This window comes from Solenopsis invicta, unplaced genomic scaffold (assembly GCF_016802725.1).
Source record: "Solenopsis invicta isolate M01_SB unplaced genomic scaffold, UNIL_Sinv_3.0 scaffold_257, whole genome shotgun sequence".
Lineage (NCBI taxonomy): Eukaryota > Metazoa > Arthropoda > Insecta > Hymenoptera > Formicidae > Solenopsis > Solenopsis invicta.
In genome coordinates, this window is record NW_024105258.1 from 26,030 (window position 1) to 42,976 (window position 16,947).

The 16,947-nt window shown below is 33.4% G+C and overlaps 1 protein-coding gene and 1 long non-coding RNA gene across 2 annotated transcripts; both read left to right on the plus strand.

Annotated features, from left to right (window-relative positions):
• The first annotated feature begins 10,915 nt into the window (after nucleotides 1-10,915).
• LOC105204479 lies at nucleotides 10,916-12,598 on the plus strand. The gene is made up of 4 exons (XR_003268762.2): nucleotides 10,916-11,124; nucleotides 11,231-11,399; nucleotides 11,478-11,668; nucleotides 11,775-12,598. It is a non-coding gene; the product is annotated as an uncharacterized LOC105204479 (long non-coding RNA).
• A 716-nt stretch (nucleotides 12,599-13,314) lies between these two features.
• Nucleotides 13,315-15,372, plus strand: LOC105207227. The gene is made up of 6 exons (XM_026134657.2): nucleotides 13,315-13,365; nucleotides 13,569-13,717; nucleotides 14,001-14,067; nucleotides 14,283-14,436; nucleotides 14,565-14,761; nucleotides 14,856-15,372. The coding sequence occupies exons 1-6, from the start codon at nucleotides 13,315-13,317 to the stop codon at nucleotides 15,018-15,020; spliced, it is 783 nt and encodes a 260-aa protein (XP_025990442.2). The 3' UTR covers nucleotides 15,021-15,372.
• The last annotated feature ends 1,575 nt before the right edge of the window (nucleotides 15,373-16,947 follow it).

The window sequence follows — 16,947 nt, forward strand, 5'->3', positions numbered from 1 at the left end:
TTTCTTCACAATTATCAAACGCGCACAGATGGTCCAGTATGAGCAAATACAATTTTCTTTTCCTGTAGTCTGACAATCTACAAATACGTTCTGAGTTAATAATGACACCTTGTCTCACGGCGCGTTCACAAGTCCCGCGTATTCCTAATTCTCGATCGCGAAGGAATTTTATCGACGATACTCGTCGTCGTGGAACATTGGTTTCTTCTTCTTCTTCCGGCATAAACACATTATCATGAACGTACATGATTTTTTCTAGATCAAAATCTATAAATAGATTTATGTCTATATCAAACACTGCGTCGTCAAACTCCATTTTTGACTGCGTTTAATGTGAACTTCGATATGATCAACCATTTTTTTAGAGAGTAACTATTACGACTGATTCGGTGTCCACATCGAGACTGATCGTATAATACATTCGCCAAACTTATAACCGAAACATGAGTTTTGTTTAATCGATCGAAATATTAACGCTTCCCTCTTGCATCATCTAAATATTGTTTCAACGTGCAGCAGCCGGATTATCGGCGCTTATCTTTACTAAGAAAGATATCTTGCAAGATTAGACATGCCACTGGGCGACACCGCGCACGAAAGAGAGCTCACGTAAACAAATCTAAATATCATTTACACGTGTCATTAGAAGCCGGACTATCGGCGCTTCTCTTTACTAAGAAAGATATCTTGCAAGATTAGACATGCCACTGGGCGACAACCGCGCACGAAAGAGAGCTCACGTAAACAAATCTAAATATTATTTCAACGCGTTATTAGCACAGCCGAAAGAGCTATACAGCGCTTTTCTCTCTCTCTCTTGCATCCACCTTGACCAAAAATTATTAGAAGATAGCGAGCGGCGGCGGCGGCGGCGGCGGCGGCGGCGGCGGCGGCGGGCCCCGCGGAAATAGCCGCGCACACAAAATATTCGCCATCGTATCGCTTGTCCCCCTCGTGATGACAGACATTTCCGATTTCAAAATTACAGTCATACACACCTCCTCGCGGTGTGATTTATTATGTTTATGTAAACAGAGTGACAAGTACATGGTCCATGTTTACATTAAATGGTCAGTTGCCTCCACGCGACACATTTCAAAGGTGTCGGTCAAGAACATGGTCCTCGAATCGTTATCACTGTTTACTTAAACATTGATTACGCAGAACTACCGGTTAGGTTCATACACGTGTCCCCGATTTAATTCCCCCCCTCGCCCCGCCCCGGTCGCGTGACATCGTCGCCGGTTAGACCCCCCGTGAGACCCGAAATATTCCCCCCTTCACGGCACGCGGCACATTTCAATGGTGTCAAATTTATTTAAACATCGGTCAAGAACATGGTCCTCGAATCGTTATCATTGTTTATATAAACATTGATTACGCAGAACTACCGGTTAGGTTTGCACGTGTGCCCCCGTTTTAAGCCCCCCAATCCCACCTCCGAACGGTTTGGTCCACCCGCGGGACCTTATCGCCGGTTAGACCCCCCCCCGCGCGACCCGAAATATATCACACCCTTCCCCGCACCTCCCTGAGATCCCGAGGGTTTGAATCCGCCTATACATTCTACTACTCTATTTTAATATTTTTACAGAATAATTATATTTAAAAAATTATGTTATTTAAGAAAAACCCATATATAATTTTATTTTAAAAAACGAGGATAAAATTTTCAGATCAAAATTACTTTATCTAAAAAAGAAGCGAAATACAAGATCACTTCTGTGTCGTGTAATTTCTATTTGATAAATTTTTCTCCTACTCTCATAATTTCAAAGATATTCAGAGTGGTAATAGTTATATGCCTCATTCTATATATTTGATAGCATATGGTATAATATTATTAATACTTTTCTAATATTTAAAGGTGAAAATTATATTCAACAGAGAGTTAGAAACTACAAAAATATAATACATATTGCTTTCTTTTGCCATTCCGGGTGTAAATTTCAGCACTCTTTTATCACTTTTTTCTCTGATTATAGAACATGAACGAATTTCAAATTATTATATTTAATTTTCTTTTGTTTCTTGAAATTAGGACTTACCTTGCAGTAATCAACCACTTTTCATCCACATGTTCTTGTATGGAATAGTTTTACATAATATATAATATAGTACAATAATAAATAAATAAAATGCAGTGAGAAAAACCTCTCGGAAAAAATGATTACAATAGACTTTATTTTGTCAGATAAGGATCTTCAAATTGTAATGTAATGAAAAACAGACAATACACAGATTAACTACAGTTTTGTAGCAAATTTATTTTTTCACGTGCAAACACAAAAACTATGACTCCGTGAAACAAATAAATTTCATTAAAAAAAAGTAAAACATTCTTCTGCAGCGTTTGGGATAATTATAATATATTAAGAGTAACTATTACACACTTGTTATGAAATTATGCTATAAAATTCAATTAAAATTTATTGCTTTATTATAATGCTGTATAAAATATTTTAATTTTTAATATTTAAAATTTAAGTTAACATTAATTTGTATTAACATTTTGCTCATTTTGTTTTATTCATATAGGTAGTTTATAGCCTCTGTGAATACAATTTTCACTTAACTTTAAACATAAAAAATAAACTGCTTTACAATAATTGTTGTTATGTTTTCCTACAACTTGTCATAAAATATTCTAGTGTCTGCGTAGTGCGAAGCTACGCGTGTACGCGTAGGCCTTTTCTCTATTGAGAGAGTGTGTGTGTGTGTGTGTGTGTGTGTGTGTGTGTGAGAGAGAGAGAGAGACCGAGAGAGAGCGAGAGAGAGCGAGAGAGAGAGAGAGAGAGAGAGAGAAAGAGAGAGAGAGAACTGGAACCGGATTCGTAGGTAGAAGTTTATTATATTGCCCTTTAAACATATGTACAAGTATTTAATAAGAACTATTGATGTGAAAAATTATTAAAACTATTTGCTATAAAAAGTATTGAAATTCAGTAGCAAACATTTCGTAGCAAATATTAACATATTACTTTTACTTGTGAAATTTTATAAAACATATTATTTAATTCTGTTACGTCCAGGGTTAAAGAAGGGTAGACGAGATATAGAGGGAGAAGGGAGGGACGTAACAATTCGAGAGTGTGCACGTGCGGCACGGGAGACCGCGTCGACAACCCGGGATATAGGTCAGTAGGGCCCGCAGCGGGAGGCCCCAATGGCAAAATATCCGGGATGCTTCGCGTCCCTTGGTCCTATTTTGAGGCAACAAATTTAATTGCTTTACCTCGGGATTGGACCTAGTGCTTATCTTGTAAGAGCGAGGGATGGTGGTAGTGGTTATGAAATTAGCACCAATTAATTATTGTACCTGGTTTATTTTAATCAGTAGTAAATAAGAATACAATTTGTTTATTTTGAAAAATGATTTATATTCATAAAAAAAAACAACGGTTTAAACTAAAGGCTCTATAATTTTTAAGTTAACTTGGGCAGCGATGTTATTTATTTGTTCCTCTATGGCTTTGAGGCGGCGGATTCGGCGATTGTAGCGACTCCGGTGCCGCTTCACGGCTGCTCGGGACTTATATTCGTGGATTCGGGAATATTATCATTATTTACGGAAAAAAACAAAACTCCGTTTCTTCTGTGTTTATCGAAAGGTTAGATTTTAAACCCTCCTTCGGTTAATCGAACAGCGTTCGAGTGAAACTAGAGAAAGAGATTGAAGTTTAAACAAAGGGGGGGTTCGAGTGAAACAGAGAATAAAGAGATTTCCGAGTGAGTAACCAGAAGTTATATAAAGAGATTTTCCGGATCTCCTCTTGTGAGTAAATCAAGAAGAAGGAAAAATTAGTAATAAAAGATTCTTCCGGATCTCCTCTTGTGAGTAAATCCCAAGAAGAAGGAAATTTAGTAAAAAGATTCTTCCGGATCTCCTCTTGTGAGTAAATCCCAAGAAGAAGGAAAATTAGTAAAAAAAAAGATTCTTCCGGATCTCCTCTTGTGAGTAAATCCCAAGAAGAAGGAAAAATTAGTAAAAAAAGATTCTTCCGGATCTCCTCTTGTGAGTAAATCCCAAGAAGAAGGAAAATTAGTAATAAAAAGATTCTTCCGGATCTCCTCTTGTGAGTAAATCCCAAGAAGAAGGAAAAATTAGTAATAAAAAGATTCTTCCGGATCTCCTCTTATGAGTAAATCCCAAGAAGAAGGAAAAATTAGTAATAAAAAGATTCTTCCGGATCTCCTCTTGCGAGTAAATCCCAAGAAGAAGGAAAAATTAGTAATAAAAAGATTCTTCCGGATCTCCTCTTGCGAGTAAATCCCAAGAAGAAGGAAAATTAGTAAAAAAAAGATTCTTCCGGATCTCCTCTTATGAGTAAATCCCAAGAAGAAGGAAAATGTTGCAAAGAGAAAAGAGAGAGAGAGAGAGAGAGAGAGAGAGAGAGAGAGAGAGAGAGAGAGAGAGAGTATGAGAGGGGAGAGTAATAAGTTTAATGAATATATTATATTTATTACAAAAATCCTTCGCAAAGAGAGAAAAGGTGTTCAAAAAAAATCAAGAGCGGAAATAAACTAGGTGATTAATTCTGGACTTACTACTTGCTGAATGTGTGAGTGTCGGTGATAGTGAATGGAATACTCTCGGAGTCGCAGGCCTCCAAACTGGGCCGTACTCAGCGGGAGATGGTCCGGTCGGAGGGATTGCGCGTGCGATGGACAGTGGTCTGCAGATCCCAAGCAGAGACGTTTCGAATGGCACTTTTTCCTTTCGACCGAGACTTGCACTCCGTACGAGTTTAAAGGCCGCGATCCGAGAGTCGCAGGACTCGAGCATACAAGATGCCACGGAACTGCGATTCGGAATGATCAAGACTAGACTGCGCGCTCCGCTGGAAAACGCGCCTATTTATACAAATTTTCGTCTATGATTCCCTTTGTCCCATCGAGGGCCGTGTGCACCACTTTATTCATTAATACACCCACGTGCAATATTTACTTTTACGACTTTTTAATATTCCTCGGTAATTGTTATCCGAGAAAGCGGCAGGTTTGACAATTGAACTCTCAGAAGCATTAAATGTCAAAAAGAATTCTTTGATTTGTTGCTATGCGGGTGTCGGGCATCAGAACTCAAAGGGATGCACACGTGCGTCTTCCAGATCCCTAATTTTACTATCTTGAGTGTTTCCGGTATCGAGCAACGGTGTCACCTCAGATCTCCTCAATTGATGAATTTATAACTACTTAATTTCCGACATCCGGTTATTGCCGTGAGAGTCACCGAATTCTTGGGATCGGGGTGAGATCACCGTCGCTCGCCCGTTAATTAGAATATCCGTTGGTTGCGAAGGAAAGAATCGTTACTCAGCAGGACGTAACAATTCTATCATTCTATTCTGCTATTTACAATAAAACGTCTTGAAACGACATCATATCATATTATTTATAATAAAAGTAAAGCCATACAAAATTACTAGAAAACGTATTTAGTTTAATAGTCAGATATATATATTAAATATAAATTAAAAAATATTGTAATATAAAAAGATATATTTGTATATAACATAGATTAAAGGAATATTTATTGTTGTAAGAATTGATTTTTTTTTTGTTACGCCATGTATTGGATTTGTTCTTTAGTAATATTTTTATATATAACACTACGACTTTTTCTTAAAAATAAAAATTGTTTTTCTGTAAAAAAAAAATTAATAAAAGTATATATAATTTTCTAAGACATTATCAATTCTCTATACAATTTTATTTCTTTTACCTAAAAATAAAAATATTAATTAAATATAACTTTATCTGTTTCTTCTGTTTTTGTTTATATGCTTATTTTATAGTTTTATTTTATAATAATGGATATATTATATTCCTTTGCTCTAGAACTCTAAATATAAAAGATGGACAAATCGTAACGCATTTGAGATATGCATTTATCCCACTATTATATTAAATAAAATACTCTAGAAGTAAGGTATGATATTTGAAAATTTAGGGGCAATAAATTATAGTTGAATTTTGGAGGTTACAACGCTGCATATGTTCACGCTGGTTTCAGAAATGTGTGACTGGATTACTTAATGAGTAAGTACATTTTGAATCCTGTTTGAAAATAATTTTATTAAAGTTAATAAAGTTAAGTGTAGCTTTTACAATGTATATAGAGTTCACTGAACTAGTTAAAATAATACATGATATTACATTGGAGGAAGGTTACATTGGAAAGCTCTTGAAATTGTTTACAATAAAGCTTCTACGCATCTAATTTTCGTAATCGTAACTGTATACGCGTAATCATACTTTTAAATGCACATGCTCATAATTGTGCGAAATAAAGCATACTAGGTTGTTCAATAAGTTTTGTCGTTCGATAAGAAAAACACGATTTTATTGTTAGAAATACAGTTTATTATTCAATTTAATCTCCCTAAACTTCAGTATACTTATTCTAATTATCTTCTAATTTATGGATTCCCATCCCTGAAGTGAGAATCCGGAAGACTGTCGAAATACGCTTCAACGGCTGTTATTATCTCTTTGTTCGATGAAAATAGTTTCCACGCATGAATTTTTTGAAATGTGAGAACAGCCAAAAGTCAGAGGGAGCAAAAGACCGAAACAATTTAAGGCAAAGAGCATTTCAACTCAACTACATTTTGCGTAGAATGTGTTACATAATTATATAGTGGTGTATATTTGATACACTTCTATAGATACACACCATACACTCAGAAGAAAATGTAGCATCAGGTAGTACAATTGCGGAATGCTCTTTTACAAATAATAACACAAATAGGGACAGAAATAAAATACAATAAATAAGTTTAAAAAATTGTTGTAAAAAACCTGTCTTAAATCATTTGACAAACTGCTTAAGGTTGTAAAATATTGCAATATTAACAAAACCTAAAAGATGTAATTTTAAATAATTTTGTAGCAATTTATTGCCATTGTTGTCAAAATATAATAGCTGTTGACTTAAAAATCTATCACATTTAGAATTCAAGAATTTTTTTACTTTTAATATGAATATAAGAAAAAGCTATGTTTTATACAATTATAGTTTAGACAATTTAATGTTTTAATACTTATTATTACATATAATATTGATTATTAAATAATAAATATAATTTTAAAATCTAATAACTTATTCTCTATTATAATATTATAAAGAATTCGAAATATTATAAAGAATTTTTTGCGAAAAATAAAATGTGCTAGTAAAATGTGGTTTACAATATTGTTTTTAACATTTAAAAATCTCTTCATTTTACTACTCATTTCTCGTATCACATAAGATGTTCTTATAGTAATTAAAAGCCACAAATGGATGGCTTGATTAAATGACGCTGCCTGATTCACATTGTTTGTATACTTGTTTTTTAAACAATGTTAACAAAATTGTTATCAATAATCGTATACAGCATTCAAAAATCTGTATCGCGCTTGTTCCCATTGTTGCAATTCGCCGCTCGGCACCTTTGCTTGATTCTGCCGAGGCTCTGTTTCATCAGACAAATGGCAGGTAAAGCTTTTTTCAAATTTCACGATGTAGACTAATAGAAAACAAAAGTTTCAGCCTTAAACCTTTCTATCAACCGACTTAATATTTTTCACATGTTTATATAAGTGGCAGTAGTATGCTGTTCTACAAGTAAGGTAATTTGTTGCAGGACATCATTTTTCATCATTTTGTGAGGTCCATAGTTAGCACAAAAAGGTTTCAACTTTAAGCATTTATATCATTGATACTATTTTTTTTACATAATTGAAACGCTATTGTCAAGTAATGACCCTCGAAAATTTAAACTTGTACCATTTAATTGGTATTTCACAGTCATATATCGCAATGTAAATAGGAGAATCGCGCGAATAAGTAAAAGCGAAAGCAAATCAACGAAAAGGAAAATAAATATTTTATAATATCTGCATGGGCGAGCGAGCAGGCAGGTGTTCTCGATTCGTCTCTATTGGCGTAGTTTACACAGAGCATTTTCGACGATGCATGTATACATAATACATATATTTAATTATGTCGATTCATATTGTACCAGCTTAATATACTATTCTTTAAATTCATTGCCGAAATTAAGATAATTTAATTGAAAATTACTAGTTAATACGCGTATCAAATGCTCGGTGTAAATTAGACCATTGACCTAATTTTTATGATTAAAGCAACTGTAATTATATGGTTAGCACAAAAAATAAATTATAGTTAAATTATAATAATTGCAATCATTTTTTTCTTTCAGTGCACTTCTCGAAATTCTGTTTACGAACGAGATGTTGCGTGTCGATAAATGCCAAGATAAATGCCAAGGTCCTCTTCTCATTCCTTTTTTATAGAACACTCCTTTCGCGCATCACGAATTTACGTAACCTTGTTGCGTATCCGGTTCCAGTTTTCTCTCTCTCTCTCTCTCTCTCTCTCTCTCTCTCTCTCTCTCTCAATAGAAGGAGCAGTAACGGAGAATTTCAAGTATATTCGATTTCCGCGAAACGGACGCTACCCAGGCGATCGAAGTTCCTTGCTGCTCCGTCCGTTAAAATAGAGAGCCTCTCAAGCGCTGCGAATAAAAGAGAGAAAGGGAGAGGGGGAGAGAGAGAGAGAGAGAGAGAGAGAGAGAGAGAGAGAGAGAGAGAGAGAACTAAAACCGGATACGCAACAAAGTTACGTAAATTCGTGATGCGCGAATGGAGTGGTCTACACTCAGTGTAGACTCTAGTAGACCCTGTAGACCAGAGCTCGGCAAGAAATGCACATTTCGCTCGATTTTCAGTTGACTCCGCCCAGCGCTCTTCCCTTACCTCGACGTCCCGCGCGCAGCCAACGAGCCGCGCGAGGCTCAGAACCGTGTCACCTCGCGACTCGCGACCGTATCGTGTCACCGGTCACCGGACCTCGAATACATATTTTTAATAGCTTTCCACGTCACCCAGGGGGTACTATTATCTTGCCAGATTCTTCTCGAAGAACACGGCAGTAGCTATAATTTTAAAGAAAATATTCATTTCGTAGATACTGTTATAGAAGAATTCGATACGCGTTTCACCTGCTTCGAAAAACTTCGAACAGAATTAATTCTTTTCGAGAATCCTCTTACAGCGCCAATCGTAGAACAGCAGATTAATTTACGGGACGAATTATGTGACCTACAAAATGATATTTCTCTGAAAACGGTTAAAGAAACCGGTGCAGAATTTTATAACGTTTTATCAAAATCAACCTACCCCAAGCTTCGAGATTTCGGACTCCGAATTTATTCTATGTTCGGATTCACATATTTATGTGAGACTTCTTTTTCAAAAATGAAGTTTATTAAAAATGAAAAACGTTCTTGTTTAAGCGACAATTCTTTACCGCGTCTTATGCGTCTTGCTACGTGCATTATGCAGATCGACGTTCCTGCTGCCGCTTGTAAAAAAGCCCGAAAGTCGTGAATCTGAATGTATTTTTCATTTCACTTAATATTTAAAATTCTGCTTCTTTTAAATTAATTCAAGCTATTAGAAGGTCGTCTCATTCATCAGTGGATTAGGCCTAATGGGGAAACCACTTAAAAAAAAACGCGTCGATAATAGTACCCCCTGGGTGATGTGGAAAGCTATTAAAAATATGTATTCGAGGTCCGATGACCGGTGACACGATACGATCGCGAGTCGCGAGGTGACACGGTCCTGAGCCTCGCGCGGCTCGTTGGCTGCGCACGGGACGTCGAGGTAAGGGAAGAGCGCTGGGCGGAGTTAACTGAAAATCGGGCGAAATGTGCATTTCTTGCCGAGCTCTGTTCTAAGGTAAATACATGTACATAGAAATATATATACATGCAAGGAAGTACATAAAAGATATTTTCGTAATTAAATTTATGTATATATCATGTATATTGTGTCACTGACATATTCTATGTGTGTATAATAGTGATTTACAAACGATGTATATTGGATATCTTCAAAATGTACAAATATAACACGTACAGTATAGCGCGTAGCATTCGCACATGTCTATATAATATCCAATGTACGTCGTTTATGTATCAATGTATGTGTATAAAATATATCCTAGAAAATTTTGACATTCATTATAATACATTGCATATACATCTGTGAGTATCTCATATATATATATATATATATATATATATATATATATATATATTTACATACTGATGTATATCAATGTATATACACTGAATGTCAAATTGTTATCTGAGGACATATTCTAAGCACATACAATGATACATAAACGACGTACATTGAATATACACAGAATGCACAATGAATATACATTGAATGTACATTAAATGTGCACTGAATGTACATTGAATGCATATGCATGAAATATTCGACAAATATACACATGTATATTGCATAGATATACAGTGTACATCCAGCGCGTTGCATTTGCATATACCTACGATATCCAATGTACGCCGTTTGCGTATCACTGTATGTGCATAGGATATACATTGAATGTGCACTGAATGTACATAGAATGCATATACATGTAACATTCGACAAATATACACATGTATATTGCATGGATGTCCAGTGTACATACAGCGCGTTGCTTTTGCATATACCTACGATATCCAATGTACGTCGTTTGTGTGTCACTGTATGTGCATAGAACATACAATATCCACTGAAGTATATGCAATGTATATACATTGCATGTTAAAATGTTTACTGGGAATCCAATCATTAGAAGCTACATAATCACTATTAGAGAATGAATAATCATTATTGTAAGTCAATAGTGATTATTGCTTTTCCAATAGTTCATTTCCGTAAGGGTAGATGTAGTTAAATAAATTGTATCTGTAACAAATATTAAAAATTAACATTTTAAGTATTTGTTACAGTTATAATTATAATTTATTTAACTACATCTAAGCATCTCTGATCATCGTTGTTGTAATGACGAATTTATAAAGCTCAATTAGACCAAAGCTGATCCAACACAGAAGATGTGTTATTTATTAATTAAAACTTACTTTTTTGCTAACTAAATATATATGTTTTTTCTAGGTGAATGAATTTGGCGTCAACAATGTGCAAGATGGCCAAATGGACTTAATATAGTTATTGTTATAGAAGAGACCAAACTCGAATATATTAGAGGCTCGTGTGTCAAATAAAAATAACTGGAGCCATTCGTAAGCAGTAAGTAAATTTTCCAAAATTAAGTAGAAAGATATTATTTGCTTTAACTATTTATGTAATTACGTTTTTACGTTTTGCGTTATTTTTATATTTTAAATCTTCCTAGCTACAGGTCGAATGCATTCTTGGAAGACTTTTATGATATACTGAAACTACTGATTTCCATATTTAATGAACAAGGACTTGAACTATAGATCAGCAGCTTGCCTAATGTAGATATCGAGGATCTTAAAGCAAATATTGAGCATCATAAATACACTGCTACGTCTTTATAGGTATATTTTAATATTTTTTATTATCTTAAGTTTGAAGAATTGAATTATACTATATTTGGTTATTTTTTTTCCATTCAGATTCAATAGTTCTGGCGTGCATTACGAGGTTTTGATCAAGCGGATCATGCGAAGTTCTTACAATTCGTTCCTGGTACGTTCAAAGTGCCGTTACAAGGTTTCGCTGCGTTGGAAGGCACGGACGGTGTACAAAAGTTCCAAATTCACAGAGAAGATAGGTCAACAGACAGGCTTCCATCTGCACATACTTGGTAAATATATGAAAAAAGAAATTTTTGAATACTTCCTCATATGCGTGTATAGGCTGAAATTAAATTGATACAAAATTACTAGGCTAAAACTATTCTCTAATTGCAGTTTCAGTCAACTGGATCTGCCAGTGTATGGGGCGTATGATAAACTCCATACAAATCTACTCGAGGCGATTCATGAATGCAGCGAAGGATTTGGATTTGCATAAGCTTGTTGGAGCGCTATTGTGTAGCAGTTTTTCATACATGTGTTGTCCAGCCTATTCGAAGTAAACAGTTACAAGAATGTCATTCAATCGATGACATTCTAATGACACGCTTGGTCTTCGTTCAAGATCCATTGAAAAATTTGTTTAACTTGATATATACACGGAAAAAACAAACATGATTGAATTAACAAGCTATATTTAGTTATACAAATTTTGGTAGGTGTTTCATTGAAAGCTTATACGGTTTATACAAACAAAGTGATGCATAAAAAATGAATAAGAAGACGTCGGACTTATTTCGTGAATGGGGATTTAAAGAATATATTGAAATCTTCAAAGGTTCGTTTAGTTTAATATATTTACGAAAATTCGGTTTCTGATGCATGCTATTCATTTAGTATGTTGTATGTTAATGGTTGTGTTGTGATATAATTTACATTATGTATATTCCTAGATAGCACGATATCTTTGACAGATTTGTGTTTTTGGGGTTATGTAACCTTAAAAATCATTATTATAGACATATGAAATTTTCGTACTCGTAGTATACATCCAAACACAGCCCATGTCTTACACAGCCATGTACTAAAAGCGTGTTCCACTTAAAGCTCGCAACGCTTCCAAGCACTATTTGTCTGTTTAAGATTTGATAAACTACAAGGATGAAATGATACGTTGCGAATGTTAAGTGGAATACGCCCTAAGCAATCTAGTTTTGCATTTTTTAATATTATTAAATTAAAGCTATTAATTTTATAGACAACGAAATTGATTATGAAGCTATGATAATTATGAAGGCATCCGATTTTCAAAATATAATACCAAAGGCAGGGCCTAGAGCCAAGTTTTGTCATAAACTTGAAATTCACAAGCTTAAGTTGCTATCTACAAAGGTATTACAAAGGTTGTAATAATCGAATTTACATTTTAAGAATCATAAAAATTAAGGCACTCTTAAAATATCTTAAGTTTTCTTACAATGTTTATGATAATTATTTTAAATATTTTTAGCCATTAACTTGTTCAGCGTCAACTTCTTCCTGTATAGTGCAAAAAGAAATAAATGCACCAGATGAAGTTTATTCTTCTATTTTAAATAACGAGCCTGTTATTACTTTTGATAACATTGTCACAGATATCATAGATGAAGAAGAAGCAACACCAAAGGTAATGAAAATGAAATTATATAGATTTTTAGTTTATAAAAGTTATTCTATTCTTTCAAGTTTTAAATATTTTCTATATTGTGTTGTACCAATATAAGATCCTTTAATATTTAAAAAATCTGACTATAACTTTTGAATAAAATTATTTAAATATTTTAATTTATAAATATTATAGTCAAACAGCATTAGTCTATATGTCTATTATTTTTTCATGGCTTATATTTTATATTATATCTTACTTAGCCTTCTGAAGCAGTAACTTTAGATGAAGATGACTTGTAAGCAAGCAAACTGTGAGCAGGATGAAAATTCAAAAATAAATGTAAGTAATGCAATTTTTAATTACATTGACTCTACTATTTGTTGTAATGTGCTTATTACAGTAATTATTAAATATTACGTAATTATATACAATAATATTCTTTTTATATTTTTACTGTTATTACTTTTTATATTATTACTGTTACTAATTTTACCATTTCTGTAGTTGTTTATCTTTTTTTTTGTTTCGTGTTTCTATATTAGATTGTTCAACTGCTTTGTGACATAGATTTAGATGTAAAAGCTGCTACAGCTGTCTTGAATGTACAGGATAATAAATTAAAAGACTCGGCAAGAAACAAACTTTGTTTAGTGATTATAAAATATGAGCTGAAAGAAGATGAAAACAAAAAGTATGTTTTATTTTTATCATTTGTTGAGGAATTGTCATATGAAATACATTCATCATGTTCCTAAAACAAAAATGATTACTTCCCGTACAGCACAGCATTGCAAAAACATTGCAAAATATTGCTGAAACATTGCAACAATATTTTACAATGTTTTTGCAATGCTGTGCTGTATGAGTTCAATCTACATTTTGAAATAATTGTTATTATTGTATTATTATTATTATTTTGTTATTGTTCTATACTATTATTTCAATAATATTAATGTAATATATTTCTGTACCAGAATAACCCAAAAACGATTTCAAGAAATAGCTTCGCAGATACAAAGTGCAATTCCAGGAGAAGTTGAGGTTTGTAATTCAACTTTCCATATAATTAAAATTTTTTAAATTTCTTAGCAAGTTCTTAATATTTATAATTTAAAATTAAGAAAAGATACAGTTAAAAAATTGATGAAAATGTAAGATGTAGAGATATATAATACTACTAAAGGAAAAAATATATACCATATACATAGTCCGATTGTTGCTTTAAATGTTAAACTTTTATATACTTATTCTTATAGGAGGCATATTACATTCCGTATAAAAGAATTTCAAAAGATAAAAAAGTAAATGCTAAAGGCAAACTTTATGACAAGTATACAAATTATGTTAAACATTTACGCAAAAGTAGATTGAGGCAAAAAAGAAAGATAAAATCGACAGATTTTGAATCAGGTTTAGTACTATATAAAATAAAGTAACTGAATAAATTAAAAATCTTTCGAAATAGCAGATAATTTTCTATAATCGCAATTGATAGTTCACAAAATAAGAGTATTATACAAATGCTATATTTTATATAGATGTAATTTTAAACGACGATTTGATGGGAAAGCTTGAGTGGTTTCGTAATCATAAAGAACCATATGAAGAAGTAAAAGAATACTGGGACGCTGCTACTTACGAAGTAAGATTAGCACAGCTACGACGGGAACCAGGTAGCGTTTATGATTACATCATTGAATATAATGCTCTTCAATTGTCAACTGGCTACAAATTAGTAAGTTTCAATATACTTACATAAATCTGCATTATGGAGATGTTATTTTAGTGATAAAGAACAGTTTATTTTCAGTCATTTTTATTTTTTTCAGCTTCTAGCAGATTTTAAAAAATTATATCCTGATTATGATACACGAATGTGGAGTAAATGGACAGAGTTTGCAAGAAAAGTATCACTACTGTTGTCTCTAGAAGGTAACATTCATTATATAAAATTATTTTCAAACAATATGTTACTTATTAAATTATTATGCTAAATATTAAATATATTGATGATAATTATAAGATTACACCATCTCACATGGCAAATGTTTTTAATTTATTTTGAACGTAATTAATATTCTTTGTCTTGTTAACTTTAATTGTTTAAAAATTTTTTTTAGATATTTCTGATTTAAATAATAAGCATAAGGCAACGCTCGTAATGTGAATAAACACAAGTATAATGTTGAAAACGGTCAATTTAACGAGCAAAATTGATTTAATTCAGGATTTACAATTACATTAATATAGTCGCCAATAATTGGAACGTTTTGGCTTTACTTAGCCTTCATCATCCTATTAATACAGTTAAAAGTTCATCTCTTTACAAAAGAATTTTCTTTCCTCTTAGATTTAAATTTCTATAAATAACAATTTTCCCTAAACTGTCTTTTTTTAAAAAATTATCGTGTGTATGTGTTGCATACCGTCTATGATATTTTCTTGATGGCGAACGGGTGCATCGAATGTTGTGTGTGTGTGTGTGTGTGTGTGTGTGTGTGTGTGTGTGTGTGTGTGTGTGTGTGTGTGTGTGTGTGTGTGTAGGTGTTGAGTCCTCCAAGCAGTCACAACTTTTTTTCCCTCCCTCCTTACATGATGAAGAACTCACGATCACTCACGGCTTCATATGCAGATTTTATTTTTCAAGCGTAGTTTTTGCCACGTTTGTTCTCTCGTGTGTTGACGCTGGAGTTATTGTTTTGTATGAATTGTAAGAATTTTTTGTCATAGATCAATTAAAAGACTTACTTGGAAGAGTATTTTAACAGAAATTATATGGACGTTCGCCATCGTCGACGGTCTTGTTGCCGAGACAGACAGAGCGCAAGTGAGGCAGAACCGTTAGAGCAGAAGTCAGTAACGTATGTTCATGTTATCTTTAAGTGAGTCGAGTAAATAGAAATTTGGTCAAAAGCATATTCTTTTATTTGGAGATTTGCTTCAATTACCTCCTGTACACGAAGAACCTGCCTTTGTCAAATTATCGAATGAAAAAATTCAAAAGTTTCTTGGTTCCTTAAATGCTGTTAATTTATGGACTACTTTATTCGAGTATGATGAATTAACGATCAATATGCGTCAACAAGGAGACGTATCTTATCGTGAATTACTCTCGAGAATTCGTATTGGTTTATCGACGAATTCTGATTGCGACATTCTTGAAAAAAGAAAATTATCTTTTAAAGGTGAATCTTTCGAAGCAAGATTAAACGAAATATGTGATTTTATTGAAAGTTTGCCTTCTGATACCGTTTGTTTATTACCTACTTGTCATATGTGTGACGTTCTTAACACTGCGATGTTAAGTCGTATTGCTTCAAAAGAAATATTATTAATTGCTGAAGATGAGATTGACTGTATTCCATATATAAAGAAAAAAGTTAAAAAGGTATTGTCGAATAATGATGAAGATACTAGTAGAACAGCTGGCCTTTCCAAACAAATTTCAATTAAAATTGGAGCGAAAGTAATGATAAAACGTAATATCGATGCTAGTTTGGGCCTTGTAAATGGCACAATTGCTACAGTTATTTCAGTTGTACAGGATACGTCAACTGATTACATTGAAGGGGTCAAACTTCTTTTGCCGTCTGGTTCAGAATATTTAATTGAAAGACTGAATGTCAAGTTTCCAGTCATGGATGGAGCATATGTTATTAGAAAACAATTTCCATTAACTTTGAGTTATGGTATCACCATTCATAAAAGTCAAGGTTTAAGTTTACAAAATGCCATTATGGACATAGGTAACTCGGTATTTAGTTGGGGTCAGACTTATGTTGCTTTATCCCGAGTAACGTCTTTAGATGGATTGCATTTGATTAATTATGATCCTTCGTCGGTAGTAGCCAGTGAAGAAGCGATTCTCGAATATAATCGTTTAAAGAAGTTAAATAAACCAGAAGCAAAAATTATTAATGT

Coding starts and splice junctions, on each gene's coding strand:
- LOC105207227 (XM_026134657.2), top strand. CDS start 13,315: ATGACTTGTAAGCAAGCAAACTGTGAGCAGGATGAAAATTCAAAAATA. Junction 13,366..13,568: donor ATGAAAATTCAAAAATAAAT/GTAAGTAATGCA, acceptor TTTCTATATTAG/ATTGTTCAACTGCTTTGTGA. Junction 13,718..14,000: donor AAAGAAGATGAAAACAAAAA/GTATGTTTTATT, acceptor TTTCTGTACCAG/AATAACCCAAAAACGATTTC.